Source organism: Podarcis erhardii (assembly GCF_964252035.2).
Source record: "Podarcis erhardii genome assembly, chromosome: 9".
Classification (NCBI taxonomy): Eukaryota; Metazoa; Chordata; class Lepidosauria; order Squamata; family Lacertidae; genus Podarcis; species Podarcis erhardii.
The window spans coordinates 58,848,029-58,869,831 of NC_138512.1; the positions used below are offsets into that span (position 1 = coordinate 58,848,029).

The 21,803-nt window shown below is 43.4% G+C and overlaps 1 protein-coding gene across 1 annotated transcript in view; it reads right to left on the reverse strand.

Moving 5' to 3' along the window:
• Positions 1-21,803, reverse strand: part of NFKB1 (nuclear factor kappa B subunit 1) — a 74,034-nt gene that overhangs the window by 25,648 nt on the left and 26,583 nt on the right. Inside the window, exons 6-11 of the mRNA XM_081876724.1 lie at positions 14,884-15,032; positions 13,271-13,434; positions 11,216-11,374; positions 7,793-7,897; positions 3,733-3,824; positions 3,001-3,139 (exon numbers count right to left, since the gene is read on the reverse strand). Of these exons, the coding sequence (XP_081732850.1) occupies positions 3,001-3,139; positions 3,733-3,824; positions 7,793-7,897; positions 11,216-11,374; positions 13,271-13,434; positions 14,884-15,032 (808 nt within the window). The remainder of the gene's footprint in view (positions 1-3,000; positions 3,140-3,732; positions 3,825-7,792; positions 7,898-11,215; positions 11,375-13,270; positions 13,435-14,883; positions 15,033-21,803) is intronic.

Here is a 21,803-nt window from a genome sequence, read left to right on the forward strand (position 1 = left end):
GCATGGAAATACTTTTACTTTCTTCCACAAATTAAAAAGTAAGCCAGATGGAAGTTTTTTGCATTTGGTATTACATACAGGTGGAAATGCAATTCTAATGCTAATCTAATGGTACATTTGACAAATATAGTCATTTACACACTAGGAGCACTTAAGTACAACTTGAAGGATCAACTATAATGCCATGAGAAACACATTAAAATGTATAATTTAAAACTATGTATTTAATAATAATAATAATAATAATAATAATAATAATAATAATAATAATATTTATACACCGCCCATCTGGCTGGGCCTCCCCAGCCACTCTGGGCGGCTTCCAAAAGAATATTAAAATACTGTGATACATCAAACATTAAAAGCATTCCTAAACAGGGCTGCCTTCAGATGTCTTCTAAAAGTCTGGTGGTAGTTGTTCTCTTTGACATCTGGTGGGAGGGCGTTCCACAGGGAGGGCGCCACTACTGAGAAGGCCCTCTGACTGGTTCCCTGTAACTTGGCTTCTCGCAGTGAGGGAACCGCCAGAAGGCCCTCGGTGCTGGACCTCAGTGTCCGGGTAGAACGATGGGGGTGGAGACGCTCCTTCAGGTATACTGGACCGAAGCCGTTTAGGGCTTTAAAGGTCAGCACCAACACTTTGAATTGTGCTCGGAAACGTACTGGGAGCCAATGTAGGTCTTTCAAGACCGGTGTTATATGGTCTCGGCGGCCAGTCACCAGTCTGGCTGCTGCGTTCTGGATTAGTTGTAGTTTCCGGGTCACTTTCAAAGGTAGCCCCACGTAGAGCGCATTGCAGTAGTCCAAGCGGGAGATAACCAGAGCATGCACCACTCTGGCGAGGCAGTCCACAGGCAGATAGGGTCTCAGCCTGCGTACCAAATGGAGCTGGTACACATCTGCCCTGGACACGGATTTAACCTGTGCCTCCATGGACAGCTGTGAGTCCAAAATGACTCCCAGGCTGCGCACCTGGTCCTTCAGGGGCACAGTTACCCCACTCAGGACCAGGGGAAGGGGAAATGTGTGTGCGTCCTATGGGGCGAATGCAGGCTTTCGCTGAAGCCTGGAGAGCGAGAGGCATCGGTGCGCACCAACCCCTCTCGTTCTCCAGGCTTCAGGAAGCTATCCGCAAGCCTTGCAAGCTCGGCGGGAGTTCCCGCGGGCTCACAAGGCTTGCGGGCAGCAGCCTGCAGCCCCGGCGAGTGTCCACAAGCCTCGCGCGCCCGGCGGGAGGTACTGCCGAGCGTGTGAGGCTTGGGGCAGCAGCCTGCCGCCCGAAGCACGGGGAGCCCTCCGGAGGGCTCCCCGTGCTTCGGGCGAGTGTCCGCAAGCCTTGTGCGCCCGGTGGGGGGTCCTGCCGGGCGCGTGAGGCTTGGGGCGGTAGCATGCCGCCCGAAGCATGGGGAGCCCTCCGGAGGGTGCCCCGTGCTTCGGGCAGGTGTGCGCAAGGCTTGGGGCGGCAGCCGCGGCTGGGGGGGGGGAATAATTTTTTTTTATTCATTCCCCCCCCCAAACGCAAGCTCCGGGGACAGCTGGGTGGCGCCGCGCGTCTTCCCGCTGTCCCCGGACCTGGTCTGAAGGCGGGCGGCGGGGAGAAGAGCGCTTCTCCCTGCTGCCGGCCCCACAAGCGCCTGGGGGGGAAAAAATAATTCCCCCCCTTTATTCCCCCCCCCAAAACTTGGTGCGTCCTATGGGCCGGTGCGTCCTATGGGGCAAAAAATATGGTATATGGAGCATATAAGAACCAGTCTCCTTTTAGACATTTTAAAAAAACCTTCCACCACGGTCAATTGAAACAATTAAACAAAAAGAAGCAAAGCATCAACTTTGCAATACATGAATGAAGCCTGAATAAAACCTTTTAATTTATGGTAGAAAGACCATCAATGAGGACCCTAAACGTATCTTTTGGGGGAGTGCTGCCCATAAAAGGTTGGTTGCAGCCCCTAAAAAGGCCCTTTCAGCCACCCTATGTGTCAGAGCTCATAGGAATGAGAAGAGCAGCTCCAGCAGATCAGAACATCCATGGAGCTTCATACGGGAGAAGGTGGTTCTTCAGATGTTCACATCCTAAGCATTTAGGGCTCTCTACAGGTCATAACCAGCTCTTTGAATTGTGAATTGTGCCTGTTAACTGACTGGTAGCCAGTGAATGGAAGGATACCCAGAATGGAATACAACCCTAAGGCTCAAAATGGTTCCCCATTCCTGCTGTAGACTGCTCTGGCCTACCCAGGGTAAGCATTGTTTCATCTTGGACAGGAAGTACTATGAGACAGCTTCCTGTTGCAATTAAGCTTTGACTGAGTAACAAGACCCTTCCTTCCCGGTTTGTCTTTGGTCAATTATACTTTGTCCCTGGCTACTAAGCTTCATCCATTGGCACCTGGTTCCATCTCACCACAGACTGCAGCCCACAACCCACCCCTGACACATTATAAAAATTGTGCTTTCCAGAATCCACTGGTCACAATGCAGGAATATTCCTTTCATTACAGAGGGTCACTGGGCTTGAAAGTATTAATGTCAGACCATACTAACTGATGGTTGGATTGATTATGAGCAGTGTTATCCGAATTCAGGCATTATTTCTGGACAACATTGTCATCTAGAATCCACAACACTACAGGTAATTACCTAAGGATGATCACTACACCATGTTTTGAAATATACAGTGGTACCTCGGGTTAAGTACTTAATTTGTTCTGGAGGTCTGTTCTTAACCTGAAACTGTTCTTAACCTGAAGCACCACTTTAGCTAATGGGGCCTCCTGCTGCTGATGCGCCACTGGAGCACGATTTCTGTTCTCATCCTGAAGCAAAGTTCTTAACCTGAGGTACTATTTCTGGGTTAGCGGAGTCTGTAACTTGAAGCGTATGTAACCTGAAGTGTATGTAACCCGAGGTACCACTGTACAATAATTTCAATAACGGCAAGCTTTCTAAGAAGCTGGATGCTTTCTGACATCAACAATCCATATAAGCTTAATCATTTACCTTTGATTTCAGGATAGTATAAAAAGGGCTTTGGTTCACTCGTCTCTAGATCCGATTTTCGCCGTAACTGGACAAAAACAGATGCAGGTTTCGTGATATTGACATCTCGGTACTTCGGAGTTTTGAATACTATGGCAAACTGTAAGTGAACATTGAATAGGTGGTCAGGGGCAGTTTATACAATTTGTCATTCTGGCCTTTTTTCCAAGAGCAACATCTGTGTACACAGCATCTATTATTTCTGTGGAGCAATTGGAGACTTCCTCCTTACTCCTATTGTGGCCATAGCTCTGTTTGGTAGCTCCCAAATTGTTCACAGACATAAGGGCATGGGTAGGCAAACTAAGGCCCAGGGACCGGATCTGGCCCAATCACCTTCTAAATCTGGCTTGCGGATGGTCCAGGAATCAGTGTGTTTTTACATGAGTAGAATGTGTCCTTTTATTTAAAATGCATCTCTGGGTTATTTGTGGGGCATAGGAATTCCTTCACTTTTTTTTCAAAATCCAGTCCGGCCCCCAACAAGGTCTGAGGGATAGTGGACTGGCTCTCTGCTGAAAAAGTTTGCTGACCCCTGCATAAGGGAGAGGGAGGGGGAAAAAACTTATTGCCTAAGGATAGCCATTTCACCAAGTGCACCTCAAGTCAACAAAATGGTGAAATTGATCATATCTGATCACAAAACAGGTTCACAAAAGTTACTACTAATGCATCTTGACAATGTTGGCATACCTGTCTGTGCACATCAGTAGGCGAAAAATCTCCAAACCCTTCCCAGACACCGCCATTTTCATCCTCTTCATAAAAACGGATCTGAATATCATCTGTATTGCAGACACAAGTTAATAACTGGTCAAGATATAGCACTGGTCCAGAATTGGGACAGTAAGGATTTTCTTAGGCAGGCTTCATGGCATGGAGCATATTACAGTGGTACCTTGGTTTATGAACTTAATCCGTTCCGGAAGTCCGTTCTTAAACCGAGGTGCACTTTACCTAATGAGGTCTCCCACCACTGGTGCCCTTCCACCCTTTGGTTGGATGGCGGCTAATGGATTGAGGTTGAATCCTGACAAGACAGAAGTACTGTTTTTGGGGGACAGGAGGCGGGCAGGTGTGGAGGATTCCCTGGTCCTGAATGGGGTAACTGTGCCCCTGAAGGACCAGGTGCGCAGCCTGGGAGTTATTTTGGATTCACAGCTGTCCATGGAAGCACAGGTCAAATCTGTGTCCAGGGCAGCTGTTTACCAGCTCCATCTGGTACGTAGGCTGAGACCCTATCTGCCTGCGGACTGCCTCGCCAGAGTGGTGCATGCTCTGGTTATCTCCCGCTTGGACTACTGCAATGCACTCTACATGGGGCTACCTTTGAAGGTGACTCGGAAACTACAACTAATCCAGAATGTGGCAGCTAGACTGGTGACTGGGAGCGGCCGCCTAGACCATATAACACCGGTCTTGAAAGACCTACATTGGCTCCCAGTATGTTTCCGAGCACAATTCAAAGTGTTGGTGCTGACCTTTAAAGCCCTAAACGGCCTCGGTCCAGTATACCTGAAGGAGCGTTTCCACCCCCATCGTTCTGCCCGGACGCTGAGGTCCAGCGCCGAGGGCCTTCTGGCGGTTCCCTCACTGCGAGAAGCAAAGCTACAGGGAACCAGGCAGAGGGCCTTCTCGGTAGTGGCGCCCGCCCTGTGGAACGCCCTTCCAGCAGATGTCAAAGCAATAAACAACTACCTGACATTCAGAAGACATCTTAAGGCAGCCCTGTTCAGGGAAGTTTTTAACGTGTGATATTTTACTGTATTTTTGGTTTTTATGGAAGCCGCCCAGAGTGGCTGGGGAGGCCCAGCCAGATGGGCGGGGTATAAATAATAAATTATTATTATTATTATTATTATTATTATTATTATTATTATTATTAGACTGAGGTAACGTTTGCACACCGGGACACTACTTCCAGTTTTGCAGAGTTCATAAACAGGGCTGTTCTTAAACCGAGGTACCACTGTACTACAATCTAATACACTTTCACTAGCCCTTTCTTGGTTTCTACACCCTGTTCAAAATGCTGGTTTTTATCTTTAAATCCTAAAATGGTCTAGAGCCATTTAAGGATCATCTCATCTCATGCAGACCTGCCTTTGTGGCTCAGGTCATCTCCTGAGGCCTTGCTCTACAACGCCATCCCAAATCCAGCCGACTGATATGTGGTGGGTTTGGTGGCAACATGAGACAGGACTTTCTCAGCAGAGGTGCTTTACTAACTTGCCTGATCCCTTCATTCATGTGGCAGGTTAAAACTCTGCTCCTCCAGAGGGCTTTGAAGATAACAAAAAAATAGTTCCTACTATGCTGTATGAAACTGGACCATTTGGATTAACCGGAACACCATTTTATTAAAATTCACTTCCAAGTACAGCTAAACTAGAGTGGCATGCAAGACAAAATGAAACCCCTTCAGGTCAATTCATCCTAGGCTGCAGATTGGGATTGTCCTCTCTACCTGGGGTGTGGGTGGGTAGGGGGTAAAATGGGACATAGGCAGAAAAGTTCTTCCTTGACTGTTGTCAGCCTTCAGCACCCTACAATTGCACAACATTTGGAATCTATTATCTCTAATTTGTAGGTGATGCACATCATAGAAGACATACAGCAGGTCGTTGGTACCTGTGGCTCTCCAAATGTTGTCTGGATTCCAGCTCCCATCAGCCTCAGCTAATAGTCAGTGATGGTGGGAGTTGTAATCCAATCACAACCAGATAGCCACAGGTTCCCAAGCCCTGGAATACAGACTTGTGGAGGAGCTCAGTGAGTACACTGGAATCCCTACAGGACTGGAGGTACCATTTCCAGACTGCAATTTTACCCAGAAAAGCCTGTATTTTCCATCTTTTGGTGTTGGCCAAAGAGGTTTGTTCCTTTCTAAATCAAGGGGGCAGTAGATGGGTGTTTATCTCCCATTCTTTAATCTGGAAGCCTTTACTGTGAAAAACCCTACTAACTTTCTCTTTATACATTTCAATTCTCAAGGACTGAGAGATTTCAACAAATGATGTCATAAGGGAAAACTATGTTCATGTTAAGGGAAAACCCCATTTTGGGGTTTCCATTTAGTCAGACTTTTTTTTTTTTCAAAAGCAGCTTTTAACACACACATTTTTCACTTCCCTTCCTTAGATTAGAAATGACTTTCTGAGACTTCAGAAAAGTTACTCATAAAATGTCAAAACAAGGGAGAAAACTGTCCCTACTGTGGACATTTATTGTGATTTGAAATAGCAGGAAATAGGCTGGATTTTTTTTTTTAATTGGAATTTTTAGGCTATCTTTCTGCCAAATTAAACTCAAGGCAAATTTACACTTTATTATTATGTACAAAACAAGCATAACATAATTACATTTTGCAATTTGATAAAACTCCGTAATAATAATAAAAAACACTGAAGACATTTTAAAAACTGAACAAAATCCCACACCAACACACCAGTCAAAATTTAAAAATATTTCAGGGCATCCATTTTAAACTGATATAGAAACATCAAGTAAAAGTCCAACAACCATGTGAAGTTTGGACATTTCTGTTACACAGGCACCAGTCTACTTCTCTGACTATGAATAGTGCCACAGAACCAAGGTATAAAGCACTGAGCTCTAAGGATTTTTCCATTTTCTTTATCTCAGAAACAATGATTGTTTAAATATTGTCAGTGGGCCAACCTTGCATATGCCCAGTATATGGGGCATTGCTTTATCACTGCAATTTAATAGTATGAAAAAAACCCCAACCCAGCCTGGCACTTTCTTACAAAATAAAACATTATGGTCTTGGAAAAGGCTGTTTGACTTATTTATTCCTTTTTTAATCCCACCCACCCTCCAAGGAGCTCAGGGTGCTAGGAGTAGTCCTTCCACCCCCATTTTATCCACATTATAAACCCCCAAGTCAGGTCAGGCTGACAAATAGGAACTGACCTAGAGGCACTCAGTAAATTTCATGGCTGAAATGAGGTCTGAGTCTCCACAGTTACATGTCACATTGACACCATGAATTTCAAGTATGCTTTTAAAAAACCAATCCTTCTTTTCAGAAAATTATGGGAATTGTAACTCTGAAAGGGGAATAAAGGCCTCTTAACAACTCTCAAAAACCTAGAATTCTTTGGGGGAAGCTGTGACTGTTTAAAGTGGTATCATAGTGTTTTAATGTATTATTATTTAATTTATTTAATCAGTATACCAGTACAGTGGTGCCCCGCAAGACGAATGCCTCGCAAGATGAAAAACTCGCTAGACGAAAGAGTTTTCCGTCTTTTGAGGTGCTTCGCAAGACGAACTTCCTATGGGGTTGCTTCGCAAGACGAAACGTCTTGCGAGTTCTTGCGAGTTTTTTCCCTTCCCCCCCTTTTCCTAAGCCGCTAATAGCCGCTAAGCCGCTAATAGCCGCTAAGCCACTAAACCACTAATCCGCTAAGCCGCTAATAGCCGTGCTTTGCAAGACGAAAAAACCGCAAGACGAAGAGACTTGCAGAACAGATTAATTTCGTCTTGCGAGGCACCACTGTATATCAGTATGAAGATCACAACATACACACATGAAATGACAACACAAAATACAGAAAAAAACAGAAAAAAACAATAACCCCCCCGGCATAAACACATTTTTTAATAAAAAAAATGTATAGTGTGATTATGGCCATAGTTTGACACATTTAGAACAGTGGTTGTTATGAAGTCCTAGTGATTATCATAGAATCATGCTCAAATATGATAAAGCATCCTGAGTTCTCACCTTTCTGAACCTTGTCACAAAGAAGGTAAATCTCTTCTCCTCCTGTCACACAGCCTGCTGTCCGATCCATTCGTACAATTTTTAAGTTAGATGCATTGGGGGCTTCTGTTTGGTAAAAACAGGGAGTCTATGAAGTTTACTCCTGCAAGAGCCTCCTCTAGCCATGTTTTATTTTCAAAGTCAAAATGAAATACATCCACACAATATTCATAACTGTACTGGATCAACACTAAAGTGGAGGAACATCTGATCCATCTTTTAATATTATAATGCGGCCATAATAAGAGTTACAATACACTGAAAAATTGGCAAGATAGTTTTAAGGCAGGTTACAGTTTACCGAACTGAGTTGAAGAAAGGATAGGGGGGAAATGAAATGCAACCACAAAACAGAGATCATCGTTATTGTGATTCATACCATTTCCAAAGGAGAAAGTTGCTGCAGGTTCCACACAGAAGGCTTTCTTTAGCAGGCCTTACTCCCCACCCCCACAAAAAGTATTGCCAACAACTTTTTTTTGCTTGATAATTAAACAGATATAAGAACAATCAATCAAACCTTTATTGCATTAGCATACAGCCATAGCAGGATAAAAAAAATAAAATAAAAAATAAAAATGCTAGAGACAAACAACCAAACAAAATTCAAAGCGATATTACTGCGAATGTATATAAAGCATATAATGGCCCCAAAATAGGCTCGGGACATTAGGTTAAAAAGGTAATAAAAGAATTAAGACAGGTCCAGGTCTAGGACACACTACCCCGTCAGAGTAGCCCTGAGTTTCAAGGCCTGCACTATAAAGATTGCCACCCCACGTGTAACTTGGGGATTTGCGTCCACAAGAAGCGATTTCAAACAGTCTTCCTTAGATGTGATGCTGGACGGGATCAAGAGGAGGAGCTTAGTTCTTATTAGCTCATAAATAGGGCAGTAGAAAAAGAAATGTATGAAGTCCTCTACTTCATTCATTATGCATGGACATAGACGCTGAGTAATAGGGGTCTTAGAGTAAATCCCCTGCAGGAAGGCCGTGGGTATAGAATGGAAACGGGCCATGGTAAACGCTCTTCTCAAATTGGGCTCCGTCAGGTCTATCAAGTAGTTGGCAAGTGATCTTACCACTTTCACTTTAGGGAGCCACATGGAGAGGCGAGCTGTGGTGGACTGTGCCCGGTCCATGGCCTCGTCTCTAGTAAGAATCCAGGCCCGGATTTTATGTTGATCCCAAGCTGACAGCATGTCCAGATCTGGGAGGGAGTAGCGTGCAATAATAGTCTCCATGGCCTTGGACCATTTATTGTTGTGAGAACAAGTTAAAAAGGCTTGCCTGGCTAAAAGGGAACCTGGGGCTTTGATTAATTTACAATAAAAACTAATAATTCTAATGTGGGCTCTCGCAACAATGGAGGGGAGGCCCAGTTCTGTTCTTAACTGTGCAGCAACCGAGCCCTTGGGGAGACCCAGTACCTTTCGTGCAAAGGAGTTTTGTAGAATCTCGAGCCGTTGTAGTGTTTTTAAATTCCACCCCCAGATTTCAACCCCATACAGTAGCATCGGGAGGACTTTGCTGATAAATGCTTTTCTGATTGGTGGAACCAACTGGCCGCCTTTTGCATAGAAGAATTTCTCCAAAGCTTTGATGGTTCTACGGGCAGCCAGGATGGACATATTTAGGTGAGCTGACCAGCTAAGCCCATACTGAAAAGTGATACCCAAATACTTGAATGCTGAACAATATTCAATAGAGTGGCCCTCAAAATTCCAGAATGGCTTCTGAGTTTTCGTGCCAAAAGTAAGAATTTTGGTTTTGGCGAAATTGATTTTGAGGGAGTTGGTATCACAATATGTCATGAGCCCTCTGAGCATGTTGTTTAAGCCCTGCTTGGTTAAAGACAGTATCACCATGTCGTCCGCGTAGAGTAATATGGGGATCTTGAGCTGTTGTAAAGAGGGGGCAGATTGGTTTAGGGCCTTCATGGTTGTAACGATGTCATTGATGTAGAAATTAAATAGAAAAGTGGCCAAGAGGCAGCCCTGTTTGACCCCTTTATTCAGAGGGAAAGAATCAGAAAGGGCTCCCAGAGGGCCAAATTTTACTCTGGCCAATATATCATTGTGAATTTCCATAAGAAGGTGGAGGAGCCTCTTATCTATGTTGGTGTAACTAAGCTTCTGCCATAGCCTATCTCTAGGGATGGAATCGAAAGCGGAGGTCAGGTCCACAAAAGCCGCGTGTAGTTTGCAGTTGAACCTGTTTAGGTATTTATCAATCAGGGTAAATAGAACAAGACATTGGCCAGATGTACTATGACCTTTACGGAAGCCAGCCTGTTCCGGGTGGAATAGCTTTGTTTCTTCTGCCCACTCGATTAATTTCTCTAGCAAGAATCTAGAATAAACCTTGTATGAGATATCCAGTAGGCTGATAGGTCGATAGTTACGCGGATCTTGTGGGTCCCCTTTTTTATGTATTGGGATGACTATGCTCTGTTTCCAGTTAGATGGGATCTTAAGAGTAGCATTAATAGTGGAGATATAAGAACAATTCCTTACACATGAGGACTGGAAATTCAGATGTACAGCAGGATGCCAGGCCCCCAGTCTCAGACCACAGGGAATAAGCCATTTTATAGTGAGAAGTGGGGGCTGAAGGTTTCAAGGACAAAGTGGATTCACTAGACTGTGGCTCATAGCAGGTTTGGAAAGTCTGGGATGGAGGTGGAGGAGAGTTCAGTTTCCTGTTTATACCCAAGATGTCTTCGAAGTCTCCAATATATTACCTGCTTTGTCCACAATGCATTCAGGACTATCAGAGCTGAGATGCGCCCCACACTGCTTACCACTGCCAATCTACTACCCAACTATAAGGTTTGCTAAGTAGCACCCAGGTCCTAGCTGAACCATATTCTCAAGCCTTTGCAACATGCCACCCAGAAACCCTTGGGAGTTGTTTGGATTATGCCCTGTATGCGTTACTCTTCAAGCATTTTAACTGTGTGGCAAAGAAAACACTGAATATCAAAGCTCTTTGAGATGACAGACATTTTACAGGCAGTTTAGTTGACAGCATGTCATTAATTTGTAGATCTATAAGTCATAACCTTAGAACTTGACTGACATATTTGGGTGCATGAAGGGAGACACTAAAAGGAACACTAGTTATGCATCACAAGCAAACATGTCCTAGGTTCTCCTTTGTCTTACTGCATCGCATGCACAGTGCATACTGTCGTACTGTGTTTCTCAGACATTACATGGTATTTTTCAATTTTTTAAAAGATCTCAAACTTTCAGTGAATGTTAAAAGCAATGGGGGTCAGCCTCTCTAACCCTACAAGAATAAACAATCATAAATCAAAATAAACACTGGACTGGGATTTGGCCATAGCAGTATGAATGAAGATAGGCAAGACACTCACTGCTATCATATATAGGATCGGACAAGACAGGTTGGAGTCTTCTTGTAAAGCTGCCAGTGCTGTCAGGAAGAAACGCTGTAAACATGAGCCGTACTACGCTGAGGTCCATTTCCTTTGTCTGTTGAAGAGCTGACTGATGAATGATTTCTCTTTCTCTCTCTGCAATCAAGGAAGAAAGGAACTGAATTATTGTAGCCTTATGTCTGTAACGGTGGTACCGGCAAAGGATGGCAGTGAGGGTGGGAGAAGAGAAGATTCAGCAGGCAAAATAAAGGCTTCATCCTATGCCGCCAAATAGTCAACCCAATCATGAAACTGCCATATACATATGCAAAAAATTATGAAGCAAAGGTGCCCCTAAACTGCACTTATCTTGGCATTAGAACTACTAGCAAGAAGGCTTAAAGTGGAGCCAACCAATTCATGGAATCACCATTAAGGGAAACAATATTCTTGATGTATGCAGACGATATGGTGATCACTACATCTAGGCCTATTTTAACATTCTACTGAAGCTTCAATCAGCATTATGTGATATTATTTAAATTTCTACACATTATCATAACTGTCACTATTTAGACATCCCAATAACTAGAAATTTAAATAAACCATACAAGGCAAATTTTGGCAAACAAAAGGAAAGGATGTTCTCTGATGGAAAAAGCTGAAACTTTCCATTACAGATAGATTGGTGGCATTCAACATAAAGTTGACTCAGAGCCCAGCAACTTTTGCAAATAAAACTAACTTTATTTATGTTGGGCATTCCCCAATAAATGCACTTGGAATACATTTCTATGCTTAAGGAAGCACATGGGGACTTGCTTCAAACATTATTGCCAGACATCAGAAGAACTTCAGTGCTGCTACACTGGAATTTTGGTATCAAACGGTCACAAAAGCAAAATGAAACTATTACGAGGCCAAGGTAAACCATATACTTTTATTAGAACCTAGTGAAACTTTATTGACTATACCAGTAGAAGAGACACAGGAAGAGCAACTTCCATGGAGTATGAACATTTTACAGACTTTGTAGATACTGTTTTTCCTTTGTGCAGTCAAATATGAATGTAGCAGGCACATAAAATGTATTTGTATAGGTTTGTTTTTTGTTTGTATATGTATCTTGCCTAAGAACAAAGTCTTTTTAACATGACTGCAACACAGAAAAGGGCCAACTGGTATTATCAAGTAAATGTGGAATTATATTAAAAGTTCATTTCCAAAATTCTCTCACCCACCACCCCATCTCCACTGTAGGTCAGCAGCAAAAGCATCTCCTTTGCACAGAGAAGGTCCTAGGTTCAATCTCTGGCATTTCTCCAGAGGGCTGGGAGAGACCTTTGCTTGAAACTCTGGTGAGCTACCATTAGTTAGTGTAACCAGTACTGAACTTGATGGACTGATGCATTACTTTCCTATGTTCCCTTAGCTGTAGGTGGCTTTAAGGCAAGAAGGTGATTGGTGGCAGGGCAAAAAAGGGTTGTCAAGCCTTTTGCATGTGCAATACTGCATGCACAAACCTCCCACTGCCTTTCTCCTTAAGTGATATGGGAAGTTCTGCTGCTCTTCTGCTCAACTTGAAGTCACCCACAGCTGCTTTACTTGATGAGAGAGCTCCCTTTGGGAGGGAGGGTAAGGACTATGGGACTACGCAGAACTTATAGCTAAGCCCTACCTCTAAGTTTTCCCATGTAATGATGGAAATTAGGCTAAAATTAGTTAGCCTTCTAGTAATTAATTATGGATGGATGATCTTCAAGACTGTGGGACTTATTAATGCAGAAATGAACTTTGAAAATGTTTTTAACACACATCACAGCACAAAGCAGCTTTTGCTTTCCTTTCCCATTGTACGGTATTTTATTTCTTCTAAAAACATCACAAGTGGTATCATTCTTCTCCTTTAAGAAATTCAAGTGAGTGGGACCAACTATATTTAAACTGGGGGATACTCATTTTCAGGAACAGAAAATAAGGAGTTGACAGGCACAGCAAGAAATCATTTCCTGTGTTAAGAGAGATCCCAAACCACAGTCAGTTATCACCCACCTGTTAGCTGTCTCTCCCCTCCACCTTCCACTTGTATATAGCTGAGATCAGGATGTACTAGGAGTCCTGGGTTATACCCTTTCTTACAGGAATCAATCATACGTGCTTCCAGTGTGTCTAAGACTCTCTTCTTTGTAACGTGCAGTATCCCCAGGTTTGGAAATCTACACAGAAGTAAAAGATAATTATCTGCAGTAGGTCTTTGAATTTGTTCACGTAAAAGGGAGTACAGTACAATTTTTCATTGCTACTTATGTTTTCTGGTCCCTTGGCCTCAGTCAACGCAGCTTAGGCAATGGAATTAAAATGTTTCTACTGCCTGTGCTCTCTTTGTTTTTGAGAATACCCATGACTCGGCATGTTAAAGTGGTTTGAGTGTCTAAGACCACAGAGACCTGTATTCAAATCCCCAACTGGTCCTGAAGCCCACCACTTCATGACTGATCTAAGGTGACATTGGTCTCTCTCTCTCTCTCTCTCTCTCTCTCTCTCTCTCTCTCTCTCTCTGCTTAACCCATGTCAATGGGCTACGGTGTGAATAACATGCAATAAGGAATAACCATATATGCTGTCTTATGCTCTTTGGAGAAAATTTAACAGCAAATAAATGGTAAACACAGCTCTGATTAACTCACTCAATACTTTTTTTGTAATACTGTATGGGAAAGGTTATGAAGGTTTTAGTTTTAACAGCAATAGGACATTAAACAATATGCATTGTTGAACAAATAGCTGAGAATTATATACCCTGAATTTAAGGGGAAGTTCCAGATTTTTTTTTTTTTTTTAAAATAACACATTCTCACAAATGTAAGCAAGCAATATGCCTACATTCCAAATAAAAGTTTTGAGTCCTTGGGGCAAATGTATTGTTTCAGTATTTGGATAAAAAAAATACATAACAGGTAGCGTGACAAACCTTTCAAGATTCACAGCAAAATCTCAACAGAGCAAATCTGAATTTTTGAATTCAAGTTGCTGGCAAGTTGGGTCTCAACATCAAAAGCCAAAAACCTTCAGGTGTTAAAAGCAGCCTGTCTTGAAATTCTTTCAAGACTGGCATATATGTTCCAAAAAGTAGATTAAAGACATCAAACCAGCAGTTTTTTGAAACTGGATCTAACTGCAAACAATATGTGTACTTTATCTGAACAATCTTTTTAAAATAGGAAGTAGATTAACTAGGATTTAGCATTCTCATTGCTACATCACACCCACATCAAAACACTGAAAGCACTTTTGTACCACTTTAAATAGTCATGGCTTCTCCCAAAGGATCCTGGGAACAGTAGTTGGTTGAGCTATAATTCCCTTAGCATCTTGTTTTGGGAAGGGCAGATTCCCAAAATATGAACCGAACTTCTTCCCCTATCCCCAGTTCAGAGTTAACACTCAAGAACGCTTTGACACTATTTGGATGAGCCCTCTGTTCGCACTCTTCCCACTCCTCTGAAATGGTCTAAATTTTCCTGTCTTGAAAGAAGCCATAGGTTGCCACTATACCCAGTTTCGAGAAACTACATCAAGACAGGATGGTTTGTCCCTAGTCAGAGTGTGAAAAGGTAACACAGGGGGAATCTCAGTTGCAATTACAAATACACAGATGCACTTACCCTACAACCATGTCTTTTGGTCCTGCATTAACAGTGCATACTCCATTTTCACAGTGCTTCCCCACCAAGCTGTGAGCATGCAGGTGAGCATGCTTTCCATTTGTGACTAACTGCACAATGACTTTTGCAGGCCCAACATAATTGCAAATCTGTAATAAGCAAAATAAATACTCTCACTACTGAGCCATGATGCATTTGTTGTGACTCTGACATAGGTTGTTTGCAATGCATTCCGTAGTGTGGCTGTAGGAGCTATTTTAGGTCTTCAAAAGTGCAAATACATAATAAGATACAGTATTAATTTGAAATTTGAAAATAATGGAAGAGCATAACTATGGCAGGCATCACACTAAAAACACAAAAAGAACCAATGGCTTGTTCAGCTCCCCTCAGCCCTAGAGCAGGTTTTGGATTATCCAATTGAAAACTGTTCCCAAGTAGCACAAAAGCGGGTTGAAAAGTCTTGGTCTGTGTAAGTGACTAAACTTCTAACTTGTCCACAAACTGTTAATTAGACTAGGCAACCAGCTGCAGGTATCAGGCCCTTGGGCATAGCAGGCTAACTTCTCCTCTCCATCCTGAACAGAAAATAGTGGAAGCTGGTAATCCCCCACCTCTTGGGTACCACCTACCCTAGGCTATGGATTAAGTAATGACATTTGAAGAGCAAACATGGAGGATTTGGCCTCATCATAGCCAATGTGGTGCTGTCCAGATGTTACTGTGTAAGAGTTGCATCTTCAATGGGGCCAAGGACAGTAACTCTCTGGGTTTACTCAGATTTGTTTGCTAATGCAAAGATTCCCCTTTGGGCCCATGTGACATTTGAGCAGAGGTGGGTGTCAGGTTTGTAGTTCTGCACTGCACAGGTGCTTCTAACTCAGCCAGTTGTGATCCATGAACATAGAAGTTTGCTTCTTTGGTTCATTTTCCAAAGCTGAAGCCTAGTTGCATGCCCACATCCATTGTTCTAATCCGCTGGGCTGTGGCCTGTGTATTTTCTTGAACACAGATGTACGTCTATATCACTGTTTCCCAATGTGGGAGATGGGGGGTGTTGGAATGATCCAGGGGGGTGGTAGCCTCAGGTGCAATTGGGGGACGTTGAATAAAAATAAGGGGGCAGTGGAAACATAAAGAAAGAAAAAAGAAAAATTTGAAAAATCATTCGTATATGTTTCACCTGTTCTGTAATGTAGTGCCGTCTTTAGCTGGGGGTGCAAGGGGTGCGGGGCACCCGGGTGCTGAATTCTGGGGGGCACCAGGCGCTTGCCGCTGAAGCTGCCTAAGATTATGTTATGTTTTGTATTGAGCTGCTATGCACCTTTGAGACGACTGATCTCGCGACAGCGGCAGGCAGGTGGTGCAAGATCAGTCGTGTCAAAGGTGCTGTGAGTGAAACATTGCAAATTGCATTTTAATTTCATCACTCACAGTTCAAATTTGTTTAGAGAAATCGTTAAAAGAATAATGTTTATTTTCGCTAATTGTCAGCATTTTCTTTGACTAACTACTTAGTACTTAGGGCTCTACTACACATGTGTTTTTCAGCACGTGATTTTAGTTTTCAAAAAATGCGCCTAGAGCACACACTATGAATTTTGTGAGCTGCATTTTTCTTCATTTTACGATGAATGCTAAGCATATAAATGAGCAAATGAAAAAGTTTGTTTCTTTTTCCTTCCTACTTACGTAAACAAGAGATAAGGAACAAGCGTGGTTTCTGACATAAGCATAATCAAAGTTAATTTGGGGGCTAAACTAAATGGGGGGTTGCTGGGCGGATCTTTGCACCCTAGCGGCGCATATGCTAAAGACGGCCCAGCTGTAATGACACTTATCACCAGGCCAGGCATTGTTGCAGCATGGTGACAACACCTCCTCCTGGATCCAGCAGTCATGCTGGAGGTGAGGGATTTTCCCAAGCTTGGGTAGACCCTTCTTGGCTTCACCCAGGCCCAGAAAATGGGTCTCAGCTTGCCTGCTTATTTGGCCAATGGCATACAGGCTGTGGCACTTGCTTAAAGAAGATAGATTTCCAGGGGGGCACTGAGTAATTTTTTTTTCCTGAAAAGGGGGCAGTAGGTCAAATATGTTTGGGAACATAATCATCCCATGGAAATAATACAAGGAATAAGGAAATAAGCAGCCTTTGAAGAGATGGTGGGAAGGATCATATTGTGACATTTTTTTACAACACAGCCAAGAAGCTGAAGTAGTATTCAGAGCCCCTACTCCAACCTTGCTTTAACATTTAGCTGACCTATTTACTCCATCCCAGTTGAGAGAAAGTTTGGTAATACTAATTAGAGAGGTAACGTAAGTTTGAATCATACTGAGATTTTAAAAAAATATGAAATGAAACAAACAAACAAACAAACAAACAAAAAACCCATCAATTTTGGGCAGCCTGCAAGACATGCAATCAACTTCATTTCAAATCCACCATTGTTTCTCCATTTATGCATACAGATAGTAAAATCGAAACCTACAATAGAAAAAGGAAATAAGTGGCCAACAGATGACAAAATAAACTTGACTGCACAGAGTATGAGCACAATCCACTCTGACATTAAATTAAAGCCCCATTTCCCTTGTTCTGCCACTCATGAGCAGGTATGGGCATGCATTCAGGCAGCAAAACACTATGTTAAGAGGAATAGGAGGCCCCATGCATGCTTCCCACAAACTCAGCCAGCCTTTCACCCAATGTTTTGCATTCACCTCGTATGGATTGCTCCTTTACAGGCTGAGCCCAGGCATGCTTACTTGGAAGTCACCAAGACTTGGATTTTCCAGCTAAGAAATAAGAGATGGAAGGATTGTGATGTCTGCCTCAAATATTATGATCCAAAACTTCTTCTCCAGCTTAGATTTTAGTTTGAACTTTCCCCACTCGCACCTTTCTCACTCCCCGTTCTTTTGTTTCATAGGATTGGTTCTGCAGCTTTTAGGTAGTCATTCCCTATCAAAGCTTTTGCCTAATTACTCTATGCACCCTTTCTTTCTCTCTCACTTGCCTTACTGCTTGCTTCCAGCATAACCGAAGGAGCGTCTCCACCCCCATCGTTCAGCCTGGACACTGAGGTCCAGCTCTGAGGGCTTTCTGGCTGTTCCCTCACCGCAGGAAGTGAAGCTAGAGGGAACCAGGTCGAGGATCTTCTCGGTGGTGGCGCCCGCCCTGTGGAATGCCCTCCCATCAGATGTCAAGGAAATAAACCACTACCTAGCTTTTAGAAGACATCTGAAGGCAGCCCTGTTTAGAGAAGTTTTTAATGTTTGATGTTTTATTCTAGTTGCCGTATTTTTCGCCCTATATGACGCACTTTTTCACCTCCAAAAATGAAGGGGAAATGTGTGTGCGTCCTATGGGGCAAATGCAGGCTTTTGCTGAAGCCTGGAGAGCGAGAGGGGTCGGTGCGCACTGACCCCTCTTGCTCTCCAGGCTTCAGGAAACTATCCCCCCAGCCCGGCAAGCTCCCAAAGCGATGCCAAAGCTGTGCGCAGCTTCACCATCACTCTGGGACCCGTTCTGGGGGCTGGGATTGGGGGAAGCTTGGGCTTCGCCCACCCACAGCCTTGCAAGCTCCAAGATCGATGGCGAGCGTGCGCGCACCTTCGCCATCGCTCTCGGACCCATTTCTGGGGGATGGGGAAGCTCGGGCTTCCCCCGCCCCAGCCCCGCGCCTGGGGGGGGAAAAAAATAAAATTCGCCTTCGCCATCGCTCTCCGACCCGTTCTGGGGGTTGGGGTCGGGGGGAAGCTCCGGCTTCCCCCGCCCGCAACCTCACAAGCTCCGAGAGCGATGGCGAGCGTGCGTGCACCTTTGCCATCGCTCTCCGACCTGCTCTGGGGGCAGGGGAAATAATTTTTTCCCCTTTATTCCCCCCCCCCAAATCTAGGTGCGTCCTATGGGCCAGTGCGTCCTATAGGGCGAAAAATACGGTAATATTTTGTTGGGAGCTGCCCAGAGTGGCTGGGGAAACCCAGCCAGATGGGCGGGTTATAAACAATAAATTATTATTATTATTATTATTATTATTATTACTACTATTATTGTTCCTGATATCATGTCCATATAATATAGACCCTCCTGTCCTTAACATGGTGGGTAGTTTTGGTCCAATGCTGCTTTCATCTTGGCACTTGCTTCCTTCAACTTCTTGGGTCTGCTACCTAGTGCTTAGGCCACTGACTACTTTGCTTGCCATCTTCAGCCCACCGGTGCTCTTTGCCCTATAGTAAGTCCCCTCTTGAGCTTAAGTGCTGTGAAGTTCCTTCAGAGTCACGTTACCCTTTTATTTGGTCTTACTTCTCTTGGACTATTCCCTCAGTTTCATGATCCACCTACCCTTCTTTCAGATTCCTCTTTATCGGTCAGCTGCTGACCCTACACTTTTTCTTCACAGTCCTTGCCCCTAGGCTTCCTGTTCTTTAAGACTCCTGAGTCTCTGGGGCTTCTTACCAGTCCTCAGACATTTCCTGTGTGATGCTCTAATTGTAACCAAACTGCCAAGTTCCCCTTGCATTACAGAACCCTGAGAGAAAACTGCTTTGTTCATTGAAGAATTAGATATTCTAAGCCATTGGCCAGCTCAGCCATTCCATATCACAAAGTAAAAGTTGTTTACCAAAACCCAAAAGCCTTATAATTTGACCAACATGGGTCCTATGGCGGTGAATGGATACTAAATTCACATTCTGCTTAAATCAAAGGCCAAATTCCCATTTCCTACCTAACTGAGTATTTCTGGGATTGTTGTACCCACCAGACAGTGACTTTTCTTATAATTGCCTTGTGAGTGCACTCAAGCATAGACACAAAGCAGTCCTAGCACAGAAATTATAAATAAGGCTATTCAGATGCCACAGGGAATTGATAACCATCAATTAAGTTCCATAACATGATCAATGAGTGCTAAGCTAGCCTAGATGGTGTGGCCAGTTCAGTTGAGATCATCAGGTGGATCTACATAATCACACAGAACACCAAAATCTGAAGTTGGCCTATAAGTGTCACCTGACATATGATCCATTGGAAAATATTAGAGAATCAACTGTGTGCTTGGACTATGTAGACTGGATATTGCATGGGTAGCTACACATCAAACATGCCCCGTAGAGACAGGTGGGCTTAGGCTTCACTCCACAAGTTCTTATGGTTGTATGGCTTAGACATGCTTGGATGAAGCTGATTATCTGGACCAATTCCAAATCAGCACCAGTACCAGCTTTGGTCACTCTGCTTGATGACTTGCTTTGGGAGCAGGACAGGCACATGGCTCTCCTTTATCTCCTTTCATACCATCAACCATGGTATCCTTCTGAAGTGACCACAGTGGTTCTGTTCTGTGCCGTTCCCAAAAAATAGTATTGGTGGCATTTGCTTAGCATGACACTTGTGCTGTCAAGTCCTGCAGAGTTCTATTCCATCCCCATTGCTATTTAACATGTGATATAAGCCACTGGTTATGTTCATCAGGGGCTTTGGAGTCTGGAGTCATCCCTCCATACTATCTGAACAAGGTGGAGTTGTGTTGGTGCTGAAACAGTGCCTGAAACAGTAATGGGCTGGACAAGGGCCAATAAACTGAATCCTAACAAGATGAAGGAGCTGGCTGCAAGTTGCCTCTCCCCCTCAACTCCATAATGAAAATATATCTGCTCTGAGCTACTAGCTGAAGTGATGTCATCTAAATCTGTTCTGGGAGCCTGGTGGATAAATAGGACTGCTATTCAGAAATATAACAATAAATGGGGTGTGGGTGTGGGGTGTAGGAAATCTGCAATTACCAATGGAGTGAAATATATTTTGCCACAAGGTCCATTCTGACAAATCATTTGTTAGAACAATCTGTTAAAACATACTGAAAATTTTGCCATTCATGAAAAGGAGGCACCTGGAGCTAGGGTAGGCTGACAGAAGGGTAATTGAATGCAAAATATTTCTCTTTCCTTTTGGCTAAACTTAAAATCATGAACAGGCACTAACAAGTCAGTGAAGTAGCCTTGAGGAACTTCCCTATATTTATCTGCCAGCCTCTCCTAACAGGTGTTGCCATAGGAAGATTTATACAAAGCAAAACACTAAGTCAATAAAAAACGCACTTAGAGAAAGGGTGGCAGTGGAATTCTACACCTGTCCACTCAGAAGCAAATCCCACCTAGTTCAATGGGACTCTCAGGTAAGCAAATATAGGATTGCAGGTTAAGGAATGAAAGTATGACAAAATATGAAATGAGTGAAATGTTAATAAAGGGGGGGGGGACGCCACACCTTACCCTTTCCACAAACATCATGGGAACACTTTTGATGTCATATTTTTAAAATTCATTTAAATAAATATAGTTTATTTGCCGGTGAGCTCTAGAGCAGTGTTTTTCAACCTTTTTTGGGCAAAGGCACACTTGTTTCATGAAAAAAATCACGAGGCACACCACCATTAGAAAATGTTAAAAAATGTAACTCTGTGTCTATATTGACTAAATATATAGTAATTCTCTTGAATAGGAATCAAATAAACACAAAGAAAGTATTTTATAATTACTTTATTATGAAATAGTAAGTAAACAGAAATATGAAAAATTATAAAATACTTTATTTTTAAATCTTTTGAATTTTTCCATTTTTCCCATGGCACACCAGGCAACATCTCGCGGCACACTAGTGTGCCACGGAACAGTGGTTGAAAAACACTGCTCTAGAGGTCAAACTAGATGTGACAGGGACAATCACATTCGTCTGCTGTGCACCAGCTCTGTTCAGATATAAAGTTGGGACCTGCTCCCTTCCCTCCACTTGAGGCACTTGCCTCTCTAGCCTGGTTCACTTCCCACACTGGAGCCAGACTGGAGAGAAATGTTTCTGCAGCAACAGAGTGCAATGATAAGGTAAATGGATGGGGGCAGGTCCCAGATCT